The sequence below is a fragment of the Nicotiana attenuata genome, chromosome 11 (assembly GCF_001879085.1).
Source record: "Nicotiana attenuata strain UT chromosome 11, NIATTr2, whole genome shotgun sequence".
NCBI classification, from domain to species: Eukaryota; Viridiplantae; Streptophyta; class Magnoliopsida; order Solanales; family Solanaceae; genus Nicotiana; species Nicotiana attenuata.
This window is the reverse complement of record NC_031999.1, coordinates 27,126,609-27,150,981: the sequence shown is the minus strand read 5'-3', so window position 1 is coordinate 27,150,981 and position 24,373 is coordinate 27,126,609. Positions and strand designations below refer to the sequence as shown.

The window sequence follows — 24,373 nt, the reverse complement described above, 5'->3', positions numbered from 1 at the left end:
ATGTAGAAGTTCGAGGTTCCGCCCTAGGTCCAAGCCCGGGAGAAGTCAAGTTTGAAACCGGTGGGCCAGGCTCGAGCTCGAAGATAGAGCGTGATGCCCGGAAGCAGGAGTTCGGAGAATACCGAGGCCAAGTGTGCTCGACCTCGAAATACTACCGTTATGGAGTTGTACTAAAGCAAGCTAGATTTCTGCCACGTCCCCTAAGTCACGGCGTAAATCACGGAATAAGATTGTACGATTCCGTACTAGACGGTTAGACAGCTGTACCAAGAATATTCCCTACTGTAAATGGAAATATTCCTTATTTAGGATTGCCCCATTATATAAGAGGGCTCCCAATCATTTGTAACATCATCTTTTACGGTGAAAAGAATATACTCTCTACGTTTTTGCCTACTGTTCATCAGAATTGTCCCTTAGCTTAATTGTTCTTACTTTGATTTTATTATTTCATCTGATGATCTAACAAACTTGTTTTGATGTTTTGATGATCTAACAAACTTGTCATGAAGAACCAGACAGAGCACCTGGCGCACAGGACATACATTTCATGTGAACTAATCGAAGCCTGAAAATCAGCAAAGGGAGAAACACAATAGGGACCTGATGATCTGGCTCTTTAGGGTTCTCCGACATAAGCAAGTCAGTGACTATACGCAATCAAGATAAAGAGGAACACAACAGGGACCTGCTGCTTCAGGGTTCTTTGACAGAAAGTACAAGTCAAGTACACAGCTGGAACATGACAGAAGAAAGTGATCATCTGGCAATTGTCACAGAAGAGGAACACAACTAGGAACGCCGACTTGTTCGATAGATTGGGGAAGGCTAAGTTCTTCACGAAGGTCCGACGATGTCCCCTGGGCGAAAGGAGCCACCATTCTCTTTCTTTCTTCAATCGTTCCTGGTCTGTTGGTGTGTCCTGATAGGAAGTACAAAGCCCACTATCCAGCTGGAACGCAATTGCCCAGAAGTGGATGTGCAGACTGTGCATCAGTCACCTCTCACTGTGAGAAGTACACCAAGAGTTGACATCATTACTCATTGTGATATCTTTTGTGATAAAACAACCTGGTGCAAGACATACTTCCTCTGTGCATTCAGTGACATTCTCTCAAGCATAACAAAGTTCATCTAGCCTTGAAGTCACTGTGTGTATCAAGAACAAGAAGACAACTCCACTAAGGATCAGCTTCTAATCGAGTCTTATGTACGTCCATAGTTGAGTTGTAATCTTGTTAATTGTTCTACATTGTAATTCCTAGTTTGCTTTCTTAGAAGCGCTATCTTAGGAACAAACCAAATTCGTAAACTTTAGAGTTTATGTTGTGACTAGAAATAGTCATAAGTTAAATCCTTTGTAACTAGGAGAGTTGTAAAGTGGCTTGTGATGGTGCATCACAAGTTAGTTTGAAGTCTTTGCAAAAGGGAGTTTGCAAAGTGGCTTGTAATAGGTAGATTACAAGTTAGTTGAGTTTAAAGCCTACAGGTGTAGGTCGTGGTTTTTTGATCCCCTTCTGTGGGATTTTTCCACGTAGAAAATCTCTGGCCTTCTTTACATTCAGTCCTTACATCATTCTGCGTATCAGTCTCATAGAGGACCAGGTTGTCTATAGTTTGGTGGACTCACATAAGTCAACAATTGGTATCAGAGCAGGTTTCTCCTATCAGGATAACACCTAGGAGGAATCCTCAATGGCTGCTCCACCAAGCTTTGAAGAAGGACAATCAACCTATAGACCTCCCAGATTCAATGGTCAATACTACGGCTGGTGGAAGACCAGGATGCATGATTTCATTATGGCAGAAGATTCAGAGCTGTGGGACATTATATGTGATGGTCCACATGTTCCCATGAAGAAGATTGAAGAAACAAGGCATATGGTGCCGAAAGGAAGAAGAGAGTACAACGACATTGACAGAAAAGCTGTAGACAAGAACTACCGTGCCAAGAATATCTTGATGTGTGGCATAGGACCTGATGAGTACAACAGAGTCTCAGCTTGCGAAACTGCCAAGGAAATATGGGAGGCGTTGCAAACCGCTCATGAAGGAACCACTCAGGTCAAACAATCCAAGATTGACATGCTCACCACAGAATATGAACTCTTTAGGATGAAGGATGATGAATCTATACAAGATATACACACTAGATTCACCTCCATCATAAATGAGCTTCATTCACTTGGAGATGTCATTCCCAAAAATAAGCTCATAAGGAAAATCCTCAGCATCCTACCTAGGTCTTGGGAAAGTAAGGTAAATACCATCACGGAAGCCAAAGATCTACAGACTCTGACCATGGATGAGTTGATTGGTAATCTGAAAACGTACGAGATGAAGAGAACGAAGGACAGTGAAAGAAGAAAGCCTAAGAAGGAGAAGAACCTGGTGCTTAAAGCTGAAAGGAGTGATTCAAGTGATGAAGATAGTGACATGGCCTATCTTACTAAGAGATTTCAAAAAATGGTTCGAAGAAATGGTGGTATACCAAAGTGGGGCAGTTCAAGCAAAACAAGGAACAACGATCTCTGCCAGGGATGTGAAAAGTCAGGGCATTTCATCAAAGACTGCCCACTTGCAAAACAGGAGCAGTATAAGCAGAATCCTGACAAGGCAGGAAAAAGGAACCTGGTTCCCAAAAAAAGATTCAATCAAAAAAGTGCTGCAGACAATATCGTTAAGCAGGCCCTTGCTACTTGGGGAGACTCCTCAAGTGAATCTGAAAGGGAATTAGATGCAGAAAACAGTTCCTTGTTGGCAGTGGAAACTATAGCAACAAAGTACGACTCACTGTTTGCTCTGATGGCCCAGTCAAATGATGATGATGATGATGATGAAGATGAAGACGATGAGGTAAGCTTCCGGGATGTTCAGAGAAATCTAAAATCCTATTCTTCCAAGAAGCTACGGTCTTTATCAAATGTCTTAATTGATGCCTATTATAGCCTTATAAACGATAAGGAAACCCTCACAATAGAACTAGGAGAGGCAGATCAATCTAGAGATGATCTAGTAGTATGTGTAGTGGACCGAGATGAGACCATAGCTAATCTTGAAAGAGAGAAGGAGGCCTTGAATGAAAGAATAACCAGTGTGGAAAATGAGAGAGACGACCTGATTGTAGTAGTTGTTGATCTAAAAGAAACAATAGAAGGCCTTAACAATGAGAAACACGCCTTAGAAGAAAAAGTCGCATCTACTGAAGAGGAAAGGGATGACTTGTTAGCAATATGCGCTGATCTAGAGGAAACCATTGAGGGACTCAGTAGAGAACATAGGAATGTAAGTGTTGGGAAAGGGAAGGAAGTAGCTAGTGAGTCGCACATCCTGCTGGAAAATGAGTTAATTGTTGTAAAAACCAGTCTTGGCAGTGAACTCGAGAGAAATCAGCAACTCCAAGCTGAGTTGGAGAAAGCAAAAAATGATCTTGAAAAATCCTTGAAGTGGACCTGGTCCTCAGATGCTGTTACTGCCATGTATCTCAACAATAGTGGGAACAAGCAGGGCATCGGGTTTCAAAGGGAGAAAACTCCCTACAACCCACACAGCAAGTATGTCACTGTACCTGATAACTGGCTATGTACCCACTGCGGAAACAATGGGCATTTTAAAGAAAATTGTCAGGACAGGGTTCAGTCTGTTCAGAAGAACAAAGCGTTCACTAATAGAGTGACTACGAGCAAAGGACCAGGTACCACTCGCAAAAAGCGGATACTACCTGCGTGGACTAGGAAATCTCTCATTCATCCTTTTTATAATAACAAGGGACCCAAACTAGTTTGGGTTCCTAAATCTAACCCTTGATGAGCATGTGTAGGGAGCAGTGAGAGGAAGCAAACTGCGATAGACTGTGGATAGTGAATGCCTGAAGCACGCAATTGAAAACATCAGGAAATGCTTCTCACTGTAAATCCTGCAGGAAGGGAATGTATCCTTAAGAAGAAAGTAAAGGGCACATTCTTTGTAAATAAAAAGGCAGAAAGGTTCTCTTGGGACTCGAATAGGAAAAGACGGAACTGGAAAATGAAGCATGGATAGTGCTTGTCGCCTATGGAATCACCAAAAAGGGCTCTGGGAAAAAGGAATGAACACTGCTCTCTACTAGAGAACAGGTGTCGAACCAGGTTCTTCCTAAATCAAAACTCGCCAGGAACCGCCAATTGGAAGAAAATGCCTTGCCCCTGACAACTGGAAGGATCAACTTGGGAAGCACAATGTAAACAGACGAGTGAAGGAATCCCTCTGGGGAACAACCCACAAAACAAGGTCAAAAGGTCTCCAACAAAGGAAGCACTAAATGACAGGAGATGCTCATGTGGAAACATCTGAGGATTCAAATTAGGAGGATGTTAAAGTGAGCAAGATGAAGGAGACTGGCAAAAGACAACGCAGCTGCATTCTCCGCGTCGCACAAAGAACCTGGTACAACTCTGGCTACCAATGAAGCTGAAGGAAGAAGTAAAGATGCAGCTAATGGCACTACGCAAACAGCAGAACACATAGCATGGGAAATCCACAACTTCTGTCTCTAATTGGAAAACCAAAGTGCACCTGTGATGATTAATGCCTCATCTTCTGGGAGACAAGGAAGCAAAACGAAATGACCACATCAACAACTGGAAAATGTAAAATAAAAAAAATTGAAGGGTGAGATCTTCCTCTGAGGATCAGTATGAAGGAAGGTTTGATCGATGGAAAGCACATCAAATTCCAGATATCGGCAACAAAACCTCAAGAAGTGAACATTCCAGAGAAATCAAGGAGAAGATGGAGTCACAGGAATCTAATGAAGAACCTGATCTTCAATCTGCTGGTTGTGTAAGAGACCATCAGGTAAAGGTAGCTAAAGTGTTTTCTAACCAAGCCTAACTCACATCAATACCGTTATAGGTAAACACGCATGACGATCATAGAAGCTAAAGGTACAGTTATGAGTTGCAAAAAGGGGGAGCTGTTGAAATCTTGTTCAAAAAAAAAATTGCTCCGGCATCAGGTTCTCGTATCTCAGGTTAGTGGTAATGAGCTTAATTTTTGCATGCCATCTCTAAACAAAAAAAGTGTAATAATTGTCCTGTAATTCAGCTGCCACATCATCAAAATTTCCAAGGTCTGTGCGTCATGTCTTGTCCATCAAATCCTTTCACCTCTTTCCCACAAACCTACCGCCGTCTCTAGGACTATTCAGAACCTGTTTCTTTCTTCACTCATCATTAGCTCCTCTTCCAATAAATCTTTTTTCTCCTACGACAAGTCATGAACCTTCTTCCTCGTTGTACAGCTAGAATTCACTCTTCATCTCTCACTCTCTCTAAGTTACCTGTCTAGAAAGTATTCTTCTAATGGCAATCGAACAATCGTCTCAGTCTACCACTACTAGCACCGTCCCAATTTCATCACCTTCCTTGAAATCAAGTTCAAGTCATCACTGTCTCCCGCACTCTACTACTCTACACACTTCTGGTCTCTCCTCCACTCCTACAGTTTATCCATTCCTGATAAACCCTGTTTACCATTATTTTGAGAATCCTATGTCTAACCAATCCTGCGATCTCATCAAAGATCACACAGAAGGTTGTACTCCTCAAGTATCAGAAGCCCCTGAGGATGATCCTGACCAGTATTTGAACACCTCCATGTTGGACTCAGTGACTCTCAAGGAGTCACCAGAAAAGGAGGCAGCTCATAACATAATGGCTATGGCTGCTGAGTACCGGGGGGAAGAAAATCCATTCCTAGGAGATGTAAGAACTACAACACTCCTCGAGTCATTAGCTCATGAGATATTCTCAGAAAAACCCTCTGATGAACCTGATTCTCTTCCATGCAAACCCACTCCTGCACCTTCCGTTCACTCCAAGCTCTTAGAATCTTCCTCCAAATCACTCACTATCAGGTCACTACAGCAAGAGAGTTCTGAGTCCTCATTTTAGAAAAATAAGAGGAGTGTCAAGACAAGGAAAAAGAGGAAAATGAATCCCAAGGATTTCATCAAAACTGGGCCAGAAAACCAAGTAGACACAGATGCTTCCAAAGAACCCGGTTCCTCAGTACAACAATCTTGACAACTCAACAGCCCATGGAAAAGGGACTCACTGAAACTGTTAAGAAACAGAAAGGGGCATATGTGAAGTATAAGAGCAAGTCAAAATGTAGTAAGACTGAGCTGGCTGTGTCTGAAGACAATACTGCGGGAATAGCAAGCTGGAAAGGAAAGTCTGATGAAGGTTATAGCAAACGAAAGGTGGAAACTATGAAGGAACCTGGTCCATTAAGGTCCATGGACAATGATGGGGGTCTCTGGCAACAGAGACTAAAACGCAGAAAGTGTTATGGGGACGCACATCTGATCCAGCTATTTCGGAAATGACAGGAATGTGTCAAATTCTAGAGATTGTGGAGTTTCAACAATGGGAACACCTGTTTGAAGAAAGAATTCCTCTAATGTACGAAGATGCCGTACAAGCCTTCTACGCTTCTCTTTTCACTATTGAAGGGAACCACATCTGTGCTCTCGTAAACGGAGTTGACATTGTGCTAGATGCTTCAACATTGGGCAAGATTCTCAGAATCCCGTGTGAAGGTATGAAATCAGTCAAGGATGTCTGCGGAGTAAACTTTCGGAGAGCCATCATGAAAGAGCAAGCTATTCAACAGGGGGAACAGGTTCATAAGAAGGTATTGCTTCCTGAGTATCAGCTTCTCTTTGAACTGGTCAATAAAGTACTCTTACCCCGCTCTGAGAGACGCTCCATTGCTACAAAGTCAGATTTGGTCCTGAGGGAAGCGCTTGATGAGTTTGTACCAATCAACTTGCCAGCAATCATAATAGATCACATGCAAAAGGTGGAAAATTTCAAGGGTGGCAATCATGGGTTACCTTATAGCTTTCTCCTCACTCAAGTGTTCAGATTCTATAAGGTTCCCTTGGGAAATCCTAGAGTGGGCACACGTAAGCAAACCTTTTCTAAGACCACTCTAGAAGAATGTGAATGCATAGAAAAAGTTGGTGGAAGCATCTCGACCATTTCTCAACTGATAAACGCCCAAAATGTAGCATCTGAGGAAATCCAAAGGCTGAGGGCTCGAAATGCCATTCTAGAAACACAGCTTAGCCAAGCAGCTAAGGGACTTGATTCTGTACATGAGGAGGTTTCTCAACTGAGAAAGGAAAATGAGAGACTCCGGGCTCAACTACTTGAAGAACAACTGGCTACAAATGCTAGACTGGACTTGGTTCTCAAAGCCATTGTTGTCTCTTCCTCGAAGCCTCCTTCCCTTAGTGCTCCCTAGGATCCTCCCTAGTGTCTAGATATTTTTGTTCCAATCCCCTGTGGGTGCTGTTTTACTGGTGTTTACTTGTTTTTTTTTTGATGGCATGTTGAAATTAACCATTACTGTTCCTGACTTGGTCAGTCCAACGTAAACATTAATGAAATAACTCTCCTTTCCTTGCATGTACAACACTGGGTTCCTCTGGCTTCTCTTTTCTGTCATGTTGTGTGCACATATGTGGCATGAGCTAGCTGTTTTAGACTTCTTTATGCTTATTATCTGCTGGTGCTCTTCTTTACTTCTATCCTTTTTAATGATGCCAAAAGGGGGAAGAAAGCTTAGATTAAGGGGGAACTTTCTTAGTGTGAGAATGATGGATATCTTAGATTAAGGGGGAACTACTGCATCTCATCTGGTTATTTTTGCATCTCATCTGCTCTAAACAAAAGTGACCATGCCTAAGTTTGTCATCATCAAAAAGGGGAAATTTGATGACCTAACAAACTTGTTTTGATGTTTTGATGATCTAACAAACTTGTCATGAAGAACCAGATAGAGCACCTGGCGCACAGGACATACATTTCATGTGAACTAATTGAAGTCTGAAAATCAGCAAAGGGAGAAACACAACAGGGACCTGATGATCTGGCTCTTTAGGGTTCTCTGACATAAGCAAGTCAGTGACTGTACGCATTCAAGATAAAGAGGAACACAACAGGGACCTACTGCTTCATGGTTCTCTGGCAGAAAGTACAAGTCAGATACACAGCTGGAACGTGACAGAAGAAAGTGATCATCTGGCGACTGTTACAGAAGAGGAACACAACTAGGACCTGGTCTGTTGGTGTGTCCTGACAGGAAGTACAAAGCCCACTATCCAGCTGGAACGCAACTACCCAGAAGTGGATGTGCAGACTGTGCAGCAGTCACCTCTCGCTGGAATAAGTACACCAAGAGTTGACACCACTACTCATTGTGATATCTTTTGTGATAAAACAACCTGGTGCAAGACATACTTCTTTTGTGCATTCAGTGACATTCTCTCANTGAAGAAGTTTATGTCTCGTCTGAGTATCAGAGGGAAGAGATCTCGCTTCTAGAAAATGCAAGAACTGCAGAATTCTTAGAGTCCCTAACTTGTGAGATATTCCCAGAAAAGCCTTCAGATGAACCCGTTTCTCCACCATGCAAACCCACTTCTGTACCCCCCATTCACTCCAAGATCTTAGGGTCTTCCTCAAAATCTCTCACTATTAAGTCACTACAGCAAGACAGTTCTGAATCTTCATTTCAGAAAAGTAAAAGGAGTGTCAAGCCAAGAAAAAGGAGGAAAATGAATCCAAAAGATTTCATCAAAAGTGGGTCAGTAAACCAAGTAGACGCAGATTCTTCCAAAGAACTCGGTTCCTCAATACAACAATCTATGACAACTCAACAGTCCATGGAAAAGGGACTCGCTGAAACTGTTGAGAAACAGAAAGGGTCATCTGTGAAGTATAGGAGCAAGTCGAAATGTAGTAAGATTGAGTTGGCTGTGTCTGAAGACAATACTGTGGGGATAGCAAGCTGGAAAGGAAAGTCTGATGAAGGTTGTAGCAAACGAAAGGTGGAAACTGTGAAGGAACCTGGTCCATTAAGGTCCATGGCCAATGATGGGGGTCTTTGGCAACAGAGACTAAGAACTCAGAAAGTGTTGTGGGGACGCACATTTGATCCAGCTATTTCGGAAATGACAGGAATGCGTCAAATTCTGGAGATTGTGGAGTTTCAACAATGGGAACACCTGTTTGAAGAAAGAATGCCTCTAGTGTACGAAGATGTCGTACAAGCTTTCTACGCTTCTCTTTTCACTATTGAAGGGAACCACATCTGTGCTTTCGTAAACAGAGTTGACATTGTGCTAGATGCTTCAACATTTGGGCAAGATTCTCAGAATCCCGTGTGAAGGTATGAAATCAGTCAAGGATGTCTGTGGAGTAAACTTTCGGAGAGCCATTATGAAAGAGCAAGCTATTCAACAGGGGGAACAGGTTCATAAAAAGGTATTGCTTCCTGAGTACCAGCTTCTCTTTGAACTGGTTAATAAAGTACTCTTACCCCGCTCTGAGAGACGCTCCATTGCTACAAAGTCAGATTTGGTCCTGATGGAAGCGCTTGATGAGTTTGTACCAATCAACTTGCCAGCAATCATGATAGATCACATGCAAAAGGTGGCAAATTTTAAGGGTGTCAATCATGGGTTACCTTATGGCTTTCTCCTCACTCAAGTGTTCAGATTCTACAAGGTTCCCATGGGAAATCCTAGAGTGGGCACACGTAAGCAAACCTTTTCTAAGACCACGCTAGAAGAATGTGAATGCATAGAAAAGGTTGGTGGAAGCATCTCGACCATTTCTCAACTGATAAACGTCCAAAATGTAGCATCCGAGGAAATTCAAAGGCTGAGGGCTCGAAATGCCATTCTAGAAACACAGCTTAGCCAAGCAGCTAAGGGACCTGATTCTGTACATGAGGAGGTTGCTCAACTGAGAAAGGAAAATGAGAGACTCCGGGCTCAACTACTTGAAGAACAACTGGCTGCAAATGCTAGACTGGACTTGGTTCTCAAAACCATTGTTGTCTCTTCCTCGAAGCCTCCTTCTCTTAGTACTCCCTAGGATCCTCTCTGGTGTGTAGCTATTTTTGTTCCAATCCCATGTAGGTGTTGTTTTAGTGGTGTTTACTTGTTTTGTTTTTGTGTGATGACATGTTGAAATTAACCATTACTGCTCCTGACTTGGTCAGTCCACCGTAAAAATTAATGAAACAACTCCCCTTTCCTTGCATGTACAACACTTTGTTTCTCTGGCTTCTCTTTTCTGTTATGTTGCGTGCACATATGTGGCATGAGCTAGCTGTGTTAGACTTCTTTATGCTTATTATCTGCTGGTGCTCTTCTTTACTTCTATCCTTTTTAATGATGCCAAAAGGGGGAAGAAAGCTTAGATTAAGGGGGAACTTTCTTAGTGTGAGAATGATGGATATTTAGATTAAGGGGGAACTACTGCATCTCATCTGGTTATTTTTGCATCTCATCTGCTCTAAACAAATAGTGTCCATGCCTAAGTTTGTCATCATCAAAAAGGGGGATATTGATGATCTAACAAACTTGTTTTGATGTTTTGATGATCTAACAAACTTGTCATGAAGAGCCAGATAGAGCACCTCGCGCACAGGACATACATTTCATGTGAACTAATCGAAGCCTGAAAATCAGCAAAGGGAGAAACACAACAGGGACCTGATGGTCTGGCTCTTTAGGGTTCTCCGACATAAGCAAGTCAGTGACCGTACGCAATCAAGATAAAGAGGAACACAACAGGGACCTGATGGTCTGGCTCTTTAGGGTTCTCCGACATAAGCAAGTCAGTGACTGTACGCAATCAAGATAAAGAGGAACACAACAGGGACCTGCTGCTTCAGGGTTCTCTGACATAAAGTACAAGTCAAGTACACAGCTGGAACGTGACAGAAGAAAGTGATCATCTGGCAATTATCACAGAAGAGGAACACAACTAGGACCTGGTTTGTTGGTGTGTCCTGACAGAAAGTACAACGCCCACTATCCAGCTGGAACGCAACTGCCCAGAAGTGGATGTGCAGACTGTGCAGCAGTCACCTCTCACTGTGAGAAGTACACCAAGAGTTGACATCACTACTCATTGTGATATCTTTTGTGATAAAACAACCTGGTGCAAGACATACTTCCTCTGTGCATTCAGTGACATTCTCTCAAGCATAACAAAGTTCATCTAGCCTTGAAGTCACTGTGTGTGTCAAGAACAAGAAGACAACTCCACTAAGGATCAGCTTCTAATCGAGTCTTATGTACGTCCATAGTTGAGTTGTAATTTTGTTAATTGTTCTACATTGTAATTCCTAGTTTGTTTTCTTAGAAGCGCTATCTTAGGAACAAACCAAATTCGTAAACTTTAGAGTTTATGTTGTGACTAGAAATAGCCATAAGTTAAATCCTCTGTAACTAGGAGAGTTGTAGAGTGGCTTGTGGTGGTGCATCACAAGTTAGTTTGAAGTCTTTGCAAAAGGGAGTCTGCAAAGTGGCTTGTAATAGGTAGATTACAAGTTAGTTGAGTTTAAAGCCTACAGGTGTAGGTCGTGGTTTTTTAATCCCCTTGTGTGGGATTTTTCCACGTAGAAAATCTCTGGCCTTCTTTACATTCAGTCCTTACAGCATTCTACGTATCAGTCTCATAGAGGACCAGGTTCTCTATAGTTTGGTGGACTCACATAAGTCAACATCATCGTTCTTACTGCCCTAAGCCACCTCGAGGTCACCATCTCGAGGTCACTGCTGCTAACTAACATTGGTTTGATTTGCTTCTATCTTTCATTTCTACTTCATATTTCTTGATCATTAATTGGTATTGAACTGAATCACATATCTTTAAAATCACAAATCAAGTTTAATTGTTACCCGTATTTTTCGAGGTAAACAATGATATTAATCTCGGAATAAAAATCTTGAATATATTGATTGACCTGAGTTTTTTTTGTTCATATAGACCAGGCACACATTTTCATCATTGCACATATAAGAATTTAGAATGCATCAGAAACAAAAATCAGCAAGTAGAGAATTGAATGATCTTTTGTAAGAGATGGTGAAATATGGTTCTTTTATATAAATCAATATTAACTTTTCTTATTAGTTGCATCAATTCACCTCAAAGAGAGAATCATATCCATCCATGTCCATAGGAAGCGCTAGAATTGTGACTTTCTCCATGCTTTTGCCACATGAACTTTCAGATACATTCCTTATAATTGTCACCATTGTAACTGTTACAGTATTTTTCTTAAAAGTTTTTGAAATATATTTCAATTGAATGAAAGAAATGACTGAAAAATATCCTAGTTGATATCTTATATAGAAAGATATATCCAGTTGATAAGTCTTATGTTTTGAGCACATACGTTTGACATATTATTTGAATCTAAGATCCTTATTCAATATATTAAGAACATATTTCTTCCCCACTTATCATTCTCCTCTTTAACTGGCCATAACTACTTTATATATTTTTACTGGTAAGTTATTCCTCTCTTTTGTGATTCGGACTGCGAATTAGAATTATATTACGTGCAAAAGAAAAGAACCGAAAAGTAAAGTATGTCAATACTTTTTCTTTCAATTACATCTGAAATGAATTAAACAAATTTTATTATAAAGTAGTTGCTCGAAATTAAGAGGTTAATTCAGATTTGCTTGAGGCAGCATGTTCTTTTCTTGCAAGTTAGTAGTAAAGAATTTTAAGCATATGCAGTATGAATGCTGAGACGACATAATAGAATATATCTAGTTTAAAAAAAAATATATCGTGAGTGTTTTATAAGCTCACAACCTTCTACATAGTCTCTTCATGTTGCCTTAATCGACAAGAGTTAATGTATGTTAGTACATTAAAGGTGCAGGCTGAAAATATCCTTTCTTATTAATTATTTTCGATTAAACTATAAGATAATTCAAAAACTAATTATCAATTTATCACCTCTATGATCTTAAAATCACATACTCCACATCGATCAACGAATTAAGCACATTATATATGCAACTCCTGAAAATATTTAATAATAAAAATAACAAAATAAAGGAAGTAAAAATAAAAAGTTATCTTTTCGGATCAATGGATCAACTTCAAACCTCATTCAAGAGGAGGTTAGGAAGAAGAATTAAAAGAGAAGATAAATTTTGATCTAGGAAAGAACAGGACTATAAGAGAATAGGTGAGAAATCAATGCGCAGTCGGGCAATGTAAACAAAAATCTAAAAGGGGGTTGTATATTAAAAATTTCAGTCAGTGATCATCAAAATCGTCACCGGTTTTACACCTCAAAAATTAAAGTTTCAAAATAGCTACACCTCAATATTAGTTAGTAGAGAATCGACCTTTATCTTATTAATATAATAAATAAATAAAAAGAAATAAAAATACATAGCATTTTAAAAAATAACAATTGAAGGGGTTATACCTTAATATTTTAATTCAGCAGTTTGAAAGCTCCAAAAGTGCCCCATCCCGCAAGAACGAAGCTGAGCGTTTTCTTTGATCGGCACAAGTATTTAGAAAGCAGTAGCACACAACTTTATCATTATTGTGAAACACAGTTGCATTCAAAGTCAGGTTCCTTCTTAATTCATTAAACCACCAATGTCAAGAGCACAATCCGTCATCGATTTCATCACCTCACGTTGCCAAGTTAAGGTGTTCAAATGATCGTAGAGGCATGTTATGTATTTCGCCAATAATAAATGGTACAACACTATAGACTGCCCAATGAAATTTTGCTTTTATTGGAAAAACTTTGGAATCATGATTTTTTCATTGTAAATGTCATTGACCCTCTCTAATTTAGCTTTCCTACCAAGGCAAAAGAAATGTCTTAAGCTTTAAAAATATATTCAGTTTAGTCCTTACAAGCTGTACTGCATTTCTCTTTCTAGACTTTAGATCTGCTAATGTCATAGTAAAATTTATGAACTTTCAAGATCTTGTTATTTATCATAGTTTAAATGTATAAAGAATTAAGAACTCAATGTCTACCAAATTGTAGTTTTACAACCAATCTAAGAAACTCAGAAAATTTTCAAATACCACAGAAATGTGCTTACTTAAAAATTTATAAGCAAACAAGATGTTCTATAAATACTGATAAATATGCTTTTATAACATAAATACTTCACTGCTGCATTATGAGAATACAAGAATGACATAAAATACAACAAGCCTTTTCTTAAAGAATGAGAAATCCAATGATCAATCCTTCTTAGTACATTAAAAAGGGAAACCCGGTGCACGAAGCTCTCGCTATGCTCGGGGTCCGGGGAAGGACTGGACCACAAGGGTGTATCGTATGCAGTCTTACCCTGCATTTCTGCAAGAGGCCGTTTCCACGGCTCGAGCCCGTGACCACCTGGTCATATGACGGCAACTTTACCAGTTACACCAAGGCTCCCCTTCCTTCTTAGTACATTCTAAATTGCAAAAAAAAAATTACAAATGCTCTTTACCAGCATTTTCTAGACATGAAATTTACCATTTTCCTAATAATCATGTTCATACTTTGAGTTAGCAGCAGCTAATAATGCAGCTCCAATTCCAGATCCATCCTTTGAATGTTCTATCACTACATTTTTAGAAATTTCTGATCCAAGAAGTTCTGTGACAGCTTCTTGGAGGTATTCTCTGTACTGAGGATAGTGCTCATATAAACCTCCATCCATTGCTACGACTGTTCTCTTACCGAAGATTACGCCTTTTGAATCCTCCTCCATTTTCTGGAGAATCCCAACAATTCCAGCACCAGCTAGACGCCCCCCTCGTTTTGCAATAGTATCGCAAATGTCCACGACTGTTTTTCTTGCATTTAGATCAGATTTTACCTGAAAATCAATAATTGAAAGCAAATTCTGATCATCAAAAGTTTTGTACACTTTTTTCATGGTGCGACATTGACATTTTCATACACTGCATGACATGGAAAGCCAGTTTCTTACATCAAATGAAGAAAGGAAAGTTTCTTGTAGAGAACTTCTCGTGTTAGAGAAACTACATTTTGTATAATATTGGACTGAGACGTGCTAATGAGTGACATGGACTATGAGAACTTATATTAGCCGACCCTAACTTGCTTGGGATTTATGGACACTTATTAAGTACATGAAAAGAGAAGCTAAACCTATTTTTGGATGTTATCTTCAAAAATAGTTTCTTCATGAATCAATTATTGGACAACAATTATCCTATCGAGAAATAAACAAATAGCAAAAGTAAGTTAAAGGACTAGAGCTAATGAATATACCCCAGCTATATCATAGAGGACAGACTCAACAGCTTCAAGATCTCTGGATGTATCCTGCTGCATCGCACATATATCTGGTGTCCTATATGATGCAGATTAGACCGAGTGAGAACAAGCAGGAAATGATCAAACCAATTAATACCGGATATACAGCATAACAACAGGTATCAGTGATAGTATCAAAGTGTCTATTTCTGATAAACTAGCACTTATTCAGGATATGAACTTTAAGACCATCAAATCAACAGAAAGTTTTGCAGATTCTCAAAGTGTAGATATAACCGTAAAATGTAGGGTGGTTTCAACTTGTTAATGGAATAACGAGAATAGTTTCCAAATTCTGACATTCCCAACTAATACACACCTAACCTTTGTTCGTCAACTGCGGGTAGAACAGATGTAATTACCTCAGCACAAATGGAGTGACTAACTTTTCTGGAACATAGCCGCCACCAAATAAGCCGCCAACCCTGGCCATTTTGACCAGCACCCGTCTTACAATTTCTCCAAGGTACATTCCCGAGATTGTCTTCTCAAAAATCTTCATCAAGAAATATGACAATAGATAAGATCATGAACAAACACAGTGTGATTCCAAGTATATGAAGAAAAGAAAGTTCCATGTTTTGAGTCAATAAAACTTGCCTGCTCACCAGGGTTAATGCTCTCGGCATCCATTTCTCTGTCAAACTCAGTTAAAGGAAGGCCATTTGAAAATGCTCCCCATTCAGTATTCACAATCTAAAATAGAATCATGAATCAGATATTATCTCGAACTCAAAGGTCGCTAAAACAGCAAGCAGTTCATGAAAATAACTTGACAACATAATATTTTGGACTATACTTACTGTTACTGGAGAGTTGGACATCCTTTTTGGCAGCTTAGGAATAGTATCCACACGTTCTACGTAGCAAGCATTGGTTCCAGTCCCAAGAATGACGGCAACCATGACATCATTGTCCCAGTATCTCGCTCCGGCAAGTGTTGCTACAGTGTCATTGACCTAACTTGACAATGGACAGAAATCATCAAACATGAACTGAGGACACCCCAGGATATTCTCCATAGATTCTCATTACGCGTGAAGTAGAGTAGAACTTACCAGGGCAGAGACTTGCATACCCAATCCCTTCCTTTCCATGGCTTCATTTAAACAAGCAACGACATCTTTTCCTGCCTGTTCCACATTATGCAGGAATCAAAGAGTAATCCGCAAGTACAATAAAAATGATAACTGTAAGAGAGTAGCGAGACTAAGTTAAAAGCCAATGCTAAGGAACTCATCGCTACTAGTTCATTTGACAGTTTTGCAAGATTGTATTTTCTAATCTCCAATAATATTGGGAAGCCAGTATTCCCCAATTTGATCTCTCTAATTTACTTACTAATCAGTCATCACACTGTAATAAGTACTTCGCTAAGACTGTTATATCTGGAAAACAATTAACTCAATGTATGAAACACTCTTTGACAAGAAAGCAGAGTGACTTTAAGTCTCGAATGCTCAGTTTATTGAGGATGGAACTACAAAAATTTAGGAAAGAGATCATTCCCGTGCTTAATTCAAAGAACGCAAAAATAGTGGTTGGAAGTCTTGTTAGTGCTGGAAATTGATCACTGAAACTGAATTAACGCAGCATTGATAGAAAAGGTTTCATTTTAAGCTCGTTGGATTTCCAATAGGAAGCTTAGGGTTAACATGTTGACATTCATTCCGTTATTTTCATAATTGTCGTCTTAAAATTCCCAACTCCTCAGTTGGTGGCAACCATCTGAAATAAAATATTTACTCATGCCATAACTGGCCACTAAGCACAAAATATTTGTAACTGTACATATAGGCCAAATTAGCAAGATGTCTATAATCTGCCAATGCTTCAAACAAATGAGAAAATCAAGAAATACTAACAGTTCCAGAGACTGCAAAACCCTTTGTCCACTTGATTAGGATGCCAGAATTAACTGAAGTCTGCTTCACTGGGAAAGAAAATGTGAATCCTATTTCCCTAGTCCGTCCTTGTTGCATCTCGAACTTACCGCCTTCACTTTGTGAAAATTTTCCTAGTTCAGAAGCTATAAAATCAAACAGCTCCTGTAATAAACCAATGCACATATAAAGACGAGAACGAAAAAGACAGTACTGGTCAAGTTGCATTTTAACAAGAAAAACTAACCAACCTCAGAGGTGGCAAACATCAATTCTTGAGGTATAGAGACTTGCTCAAACTCAGTGGCGATTACGCGCTCTTCTTTACCACCTAACTGCACCCTTAACACTCGGAAATTTGTACCACCAAGGTCCAATGCATAGAACAAACCTTTCTCATTCCTTGAGAAATCATAAAATTTGGCATTATATAAAATAGCCTAACAATCAAACAAGTGAAGCAATGTAAACTAGGAGAAAGCTTAATTCTCTAAATCTTTACTTCCCTAAGAATTTGCCTTCAAATTAACAACAATAACATACACAGTATATTACACATATGGGGTCTGGGAAGGGTAGTGTGTACTTAAAGATAGAGAGGTTGTTTCCAATAGACCTCGGCTCAGAAAGATGGGGAGGAGAATTGCCTTCATGTTAAATTAGTGGAAATACAGGAAAATAAATATAGCAGGAAATAGATAAAAGACAATACTGGCAAAGTTAAATACTATAGTTGACAATAAAAAGAAGGTAAATTTCATTGTATGATATCTACTATAACAGTCAAATCACTAACTATTTTTTGTCGCATTAATCCATTTTAGCAATGAAATCACATAAATATTTTTTGTCACCTTAAAGTCACAAACTTCTTATGGATCAAATTTAGTTACTTTAATGTGATAAAATATATATATTCAGTAATCATATGTTAAATTAACCCAAATAAGAACACAAAACAGTCAACAAACAAGAAAAATATAGTAGCGTACCCAGTTGGTAAAGTGTCAACATAACTAAGGATCATCTTCAGATCACTGCCACCATCGACGGCAAGTCCGGCCCGCATATCAACGGCCATGGCATCAGCCACGTGGCACAAAACAGGAAGTGGAGTAGCACAGTCTTTCTGCAACTTAGTCAATATTGGTGCACTAGATCGGACGGCAGCCATTATGACACGTGGCTTAGTTACCATTTTAGTATGTGATCGTGAAATATGGAAATATCGGCCGGCCGGCAAGCTAACGGTGACCGACATAATTAACAGTGAGATCGAAAGGAACGTGTGACGGAGAAAAAGAGAAGAGGGAGGAGAACAATAAATGGTGATGTTGAAACAGAGAGTTTATACAGTTGTGAATCTTTAACACTATATAATGATGGTAAGTTTGAACAGTTAGATTTGAATAAATTAATGATGAAATATATGTAAGGATTTAAACGAAGAATATTGCTATACGACTTTTGTACGCCGTTATTGTTGCGTTAGAAGGTATGTTAGCTAAGTACCTAACTGTTCGTTACTTCCATAGTTGCTGTACTAATGTAGCAATCCACTATAAAACCTTTTTTTTCTTCGTCAACTTAATGGAGTAATTCTTTTATTATTTCTTTCCATTTTGTGGAAAACTATACTTTCTCAGTAATAAGTTATTCTCTTTTATTATTTCTTTCTATTTCTCAAATTAGATTCGAATTGTGAAGTATGCTGGCTAAAGTATATAAAATATACACTAATTAATAATTTTAGAATATTTTTAAAAATATGGTCAAAGAAAAAGTTTATGTGACTGTCTAAATAACAATAGTGTCAATGTTAAATTCTTATGATTGAGCTGAAATAATCATCAAATTCAGAGAAGAAAAGAAGCACTTCGAGAGGAGAAAACAGAGAATGAAATTTACATCTTCAATTGTGTATGAATTGTACTGTACAATGCTATATAACTACCTTCTAGTGTGACCAACTAACTAGTGCCAACTCATGAACAACTGTACAATTATCAGACTAATAAACTAACTACAGTTATAAGGTGACCTAACTATGGTTAAATTAAAACACATGTGATCTAAGGTACTGCATGCGTGGATATTTCCTTTACACCCCCCCCCCCTCAAGCTAGGACCACTGAAGATGTTCTTCGGTCCTAGCTTGGACACTAAATAGTCATGTTGAGATCGCCCAAGGCCCTTGGTTAGCAAGTCAGCTATACCTGTTTATCGGGCGGGCTGGGAAGGGTTGAACGGGAAAAAATCCAGCCCGTTCGTTTATCGGGCGGGCTGGTTAGCGGGCTGGGATAACGAGCTGGAGGCGGGTTGGAAAATTTCGGGTTATTTAGGGCCCGTTCGGGTTCGGGCTTAACGGGTTCGGGCGATTCAGGCTACTGTATTTTTTTAATTAAATTTTATTTTTCTTATTCAATGTTATTGATACTTAAGTATTTTGCAAACTTTTAAGGCTTAGAATTAAACTTTGAAGTTTAAAGTTTAAAGTTTTAAATTTGAAATTTGTATTTTAAAATTATAAAATTGAAATTAGAATGTACGTGGCTACAAAAAATTATTTAATAAGACCAATAGGGTAAGGAACAAACTCCGAAGGCTTTCATTTTATATTTTTAATACTTCAAATTAATTTGCAAGTTCTTTTTTGATTTTTTTAATTTTTGAACTTGCAAATGAAAAGTTTACAACAACTAAATAACTATAAAAAATAAGAAATTACTAATCACATATTTTGCATTATTTTTGTAAGTTCTTCCATGTCAACATGAGGTTCTAGGTTTCCGGCATTGGTTGAATCGGAACCATAAACCATTATATCTCCAATTTCTTGGTCCTCCTCTTCGTCTACCTCGGCACGCTCTTGATTTCGCCGTTCTGATCTTATCCAATCTCTGAAGCACACTAAAATTTCTAAAGCGTTGTTGCCTAATGAATGACGGGTATCTCCTAGCTGCTGCCTTGCTTGGCTAAATGCGCTCTCTGATGCGACTGTTGAAATCGGCACATTTAGCACGTCTCGAGCCATGACCAAAAGAACAGGAAATTGATTTGAGTTGCTCTTCCATCAACCCAGCGGTAGAAAATCCTTTGTGAGGGGCTCTAGTGACTTTTGCAAGTAGAATTGGAGTTCATCAATATTCCTACTACTGGTTTGTTGATGCTCTCCTAGTGTAGACCAAATCAGATAATCTTGAACACCATCATCATCATCCATAGTTGTTCCAGATGTTGAATGAATATTTGCATCTACAACCGAAGAAGCATCAACAATGTTAGCATAATAATTATATAAAGTTTGTAAATGTGTGTGTAGCTCAGAAATACAAGTGTCAATATCAGGAGTTTCAGTTGGTCCAATATCCATATAAGTATATAAAGCTCTAATTAATTGGCGATACTTTATCATTTTGACAGTAGGGTTTAAAATAGCACCAATTAGGTAAATATGGGGAATTGGGTAGAAATATTTTTTAAACTTATCTAGCATAGATTCAACAACAGTAGCATATCCTTCTTTCTTCTTCAAATTATGTAGTAAAAGAGAAATTTCAGCAATATGAACTAAACCATTTGCAATAGTAGGATAATAAGCTCCAAAAAATTCAAGTGTAGCCACATAAAATTTTTGTAATAATTGTACAAAATCATGAATGACATCCCAAGTTCTAGATGTTAACAAACGGCTAGGATCGGTACAATGAGAACTAGCAACTTCAGTTATAGGCATTCTATATTGATAACAACATCTTAAGAATAAATAAGTATAATTCCACCTAGTAACTATTTCTTCAGGCATGAGTCTTGGTTTTAGTCCATAGTCTACATATTTTTCCTTAAATGCATTTAATCTAACACTTCTATTATTTCCTTGAATTACACCAACAACTCTCCTAACTAAAGTAATTTCATCTCTAAATAATTCAAGGCCACTCTTCACAATCAAGTTATAAATATGACATGCACATCTAACATGAAATATTTTAGGAAGTAGTGGGTGTAGATACAATTTTAATATTGTAATAGCAACATTGTTGTTAGAAGCATTATCAAATGACATACACAAAATTTGTTCAGCAAGATTATAAAATATAGCAACTTCATGGATAGTATTACTTATAAATTCACCAGTATGACTTTGATCTTCATCATATTTAAATGCAATAATACGTTTTTGCATACAAAATTATCATCTATCCAATGGCATGTAACAGTCAAATAATCATTTCCATTTACAGCACGACCAATATCAGAAGTAAGAGAAACTTTACAAGGAAGACTTGCGAACAAATAACGTATATATGTCTGATATTGTCGAAAAAGCCTAAAGATATCAGTTCTACAAGTACTTCTAGGAATACCTTTAAACATAGGGTTATAACTTCTTTGAATATAAGTAACAAGATACAGTGAAGAAGCAAAACTAAAAGGTAAACAGCCTAAAACAATCGTTTTAGCTAATTCTTCCCGATCTTTCTTAATATCGTATTTACCAAATAACCCCCAGTACTCGGGTTAAGTTTTTGATGCCCAGATTCCTCATCTACTCTCCAATCAAGAGGGTGTTTCTCTTCTATATTCCTACAAGTTGACCCGTTCCCCCTCCCTTACCGGGCTCATGTTTATAATGTTCACTTTAAATTTTACATTTTACATAATTTTTTTGATCTTCTAGTCTTTCAAAAAACATCCAACACTTACTTCTTAATCGTTGATTCTTCTTAATAGGGAGAGGAGGTGTCACGACCCTAAATCCAGACCCGGTCATGATGGCGCCTCTCGTGAAGACAAGGCCAGCCGACACAAACTCCAAGTTTAATTAACAGATATAATGATTCATAATCAAGTCATTAATAATGATAATCCCAAAACAAAGTAAAAATATATCAACTGCGAAAACAAAACACAGCCTGACATCGGGGTGTCACCAGTCATGAGCATCTAAAATCCGACTAAGAGTATGAAAAGACAACATAGTCTATTACGAAACTAAGGAAAATGAAATAAAAGTAGGAAGGAGAAGCACTGGGCTGCGAACGCTGAGCAGCTACCTAGTCAACTCCAAACAGCCTGCTGGAAGCAAATCAACCCTCGCTAGCGTGACCTGAGACTCCTGAATCTGCACACAGAGGTGCAGGGAGTAATGTGAGTACGCCAACTCAGTAAGTAATAAAAGTAAAGGCAACTGAGAGATAAGAAAAACACGTAAATACACAGCAAAATGCTACAGCGAGGCAGTGTAAGACCAACACAATACAGTAAACAGAAAAAAACTCATAAAAACTTCTTAATTCAGTAAAACCATTTAAAAACACCTTTTAGCAGTTCAAACGAGTGAATGAAAACCAATATAAAATATAGAAACAACAAACAACCCCTCGGGCAAAATACCAATAGAACCAGCCCCTCGAGCTATCTCACAATCACTCGTATCAGCCCCTCGGGCAACAACATGGAACAACATCAGCCCCTCGGGCTATAGCACATCACAAATTGTGTACCCGCGCTCACTGGGGGTGTACAGACTCCGGGAGGGGCCCCTTACGGCCCAAGCGCAATAATAAGCCATCTCGTGGCATAATCAACAGGCTCTCGGCGGGGGCCTGCGCTATAAGTCACAAGGCAACGGGCTCGTGGGCATAATTAAATTCTTGGACCTGGCTCCGGGCCTGCTGATATATGCACAATCTAGCTACCGCAGAACAGTGTTTGGGCGGTGGGCAACCCGATCCGCATATTGTTTTATTGCCTGCCCACACATCAGAGGCCCTCGGCCTTTAATCAGTTACTCAGAATGGTCACAAGCGCAGCACTGGGGGCAATTAGTAAATACATGGTGCTCAGGCCCAAAATGCATTTAAAATGTGCATAAAACGAGTAAAGATGGCTGAGTTTGTGAAATATAGAGAATTAGCATGACTAAAAAAATACATAAGTTCACAAACCAGTGAGAATGTAGAAAAATCTTACACACAGCGTCATTGCATTCAGTCAGGCAATAAATGATGATAGGCAAACAATTTTCAATCAATTACGCAGTTAACAGTCATACTACGGACTAAGTCACAATCCGAACGCTGAGCGACCACGGCTCTTACATTAGTTCGCGTAGTGCACCCTCAACAATAGCAACAAGCGTGTGATTCCGGGGTTGCATAGCCCTCAAGACAACATTTACATCATTACTTGCGCTCTAATCCGGTCCAATCTCTAGGCCGGCGATGTCTTTGCGCTGCTGCGCCTCGGCCTGCACTCGCTGTCGAATCTATCAAAAAATGCAGAATTAGCGACGTTCAAAATAATGGCTTAAGGGAGCAACAGCGCGGCACGGCAAAAATTAATAAGATTACGAGCACGATATGGGCGCGAAATAACTCAAACGCGGCCCGGCGCGAGCATCTTCGGAATCGCGACCAAACAGCTATACATCAATGGAAGCGCCTTGATCTTCCGAGCGAGTTCATTCATATTCAAATACTCTACTTCTGGTCAAAATCCGAGCGGCTACCAAAGTATGGACGGCTTCATAATCCTCAATCATGAGACGCTAAATTCCCAAGCCCTAAGTTTGCCTCGGGCATAGTTTACGGCGGCAGATTTTTCGCACAAATTTGAAGTTCTAAATGCCGTGAAATAATAGGCTAGAGGCGAAAGGCGATTTTTTATTTGATGCCAAACCTTACGGCTCAATGAAGTCCGCCTTGAATTTTCTGCATTCAGAGAAATCGCCCAAAAGCTCCAGAAAACGTGTTTAAAAATGGTGAAACCACTGAAAATCGCGAAGGAAAAATTATATACATTCTGACCCAGGGATTCCGCACCTGCGGTCCTTTACTCGCTCCTGTGCAACGCTTCTGCGGTCCCAAGCGTCGCTTCCTCAGGTGCGCTTCCTCAGGTCCGAAGCAAATCCGCACATGCGCTATCGCAGGTGCGCTTCCTCAACTGTTTCTGCGGTTCCAGCTGATGCCTTCCTTGGCCGCATCTGCGGCTCCAAACTCGCTTCTGCGAGACCACACCTGCGGTCCTCTAGCCGCAGATGCGGTTATGACAGCAATGGGAAAAACCTCAGCTGCCAAAACCCAATTCAAATCTTCCGCCAACCATCTGAAATCACCCCCAGGCCCCCGGGACCTCAACCAAAGGCACCAACAAGTCACATACCACTCTCCAAACTTGTACCAATCTTCAAAACACCTCAAACAACATCGAATCAACCAAATCACATCGAATTCAAGCCTAAAGTTCCAAAATCTTCCGAAAAACGCTTTTGATCAAGAAGTCTATCAAACCACGTCCGAATAACC

General features: G+C 39.4%; 1 protein-coding gene across 1 annotated transcript; it reads right to left on the bottom strand.

Moving 5' to 3' along the window:
• LOC109234280 (hexokinase-2, chloroplastic) lies at window positions 13,972-18,623 on the bottom strand. The gene is made up of 9 exons (XM_019400192.1): window positions 18,056-18,623; window positions 17,315-17,465; window positions 17,046-17,228; window positions 16,239-16,313; window positions 15,984-16,139; window positions 15,781-15,876; window positions 15,543-15,676; window positions 15,136-15,217; window positions 13,972-14,716 (listed from the first exon to the last, which is right to left on the bottom strand). Exons 1-9 carry the CDS (start codon window positions 18,322-18,324, stop codon window positions 14,378-14,380), a joined length of 1,485 nt encoding a protein of 494 aa, XP_019255737.1. The 5' UTR covers window positions 18,325-18,623; the 3' UTR covers window positions 13,972-14,377.

Coding starts and splice junctions, on each gene's coding strand:
- LOC109234280 (XM_019400192.1), bottom strand. CDS start 18,324: ATGTCGGTCACCGTTAGCTTGCCGGCCGGCCGATATTTCCATATTTCA. Junction 16,140..16,238: donor GTATGCAAGTCTCTGCCCTG/GTAAGTTCTACT, acceptor TTGTCAAGTTAG/GTCAATGACACTGTAGCAAC. Junction 15,877..15,983: donor TGTCCAACTCTCCAGTAACA/GTAAGTATAGTC, acceptor ATTCTATTTTAG/ATTGTGAATACTGAATGGGG.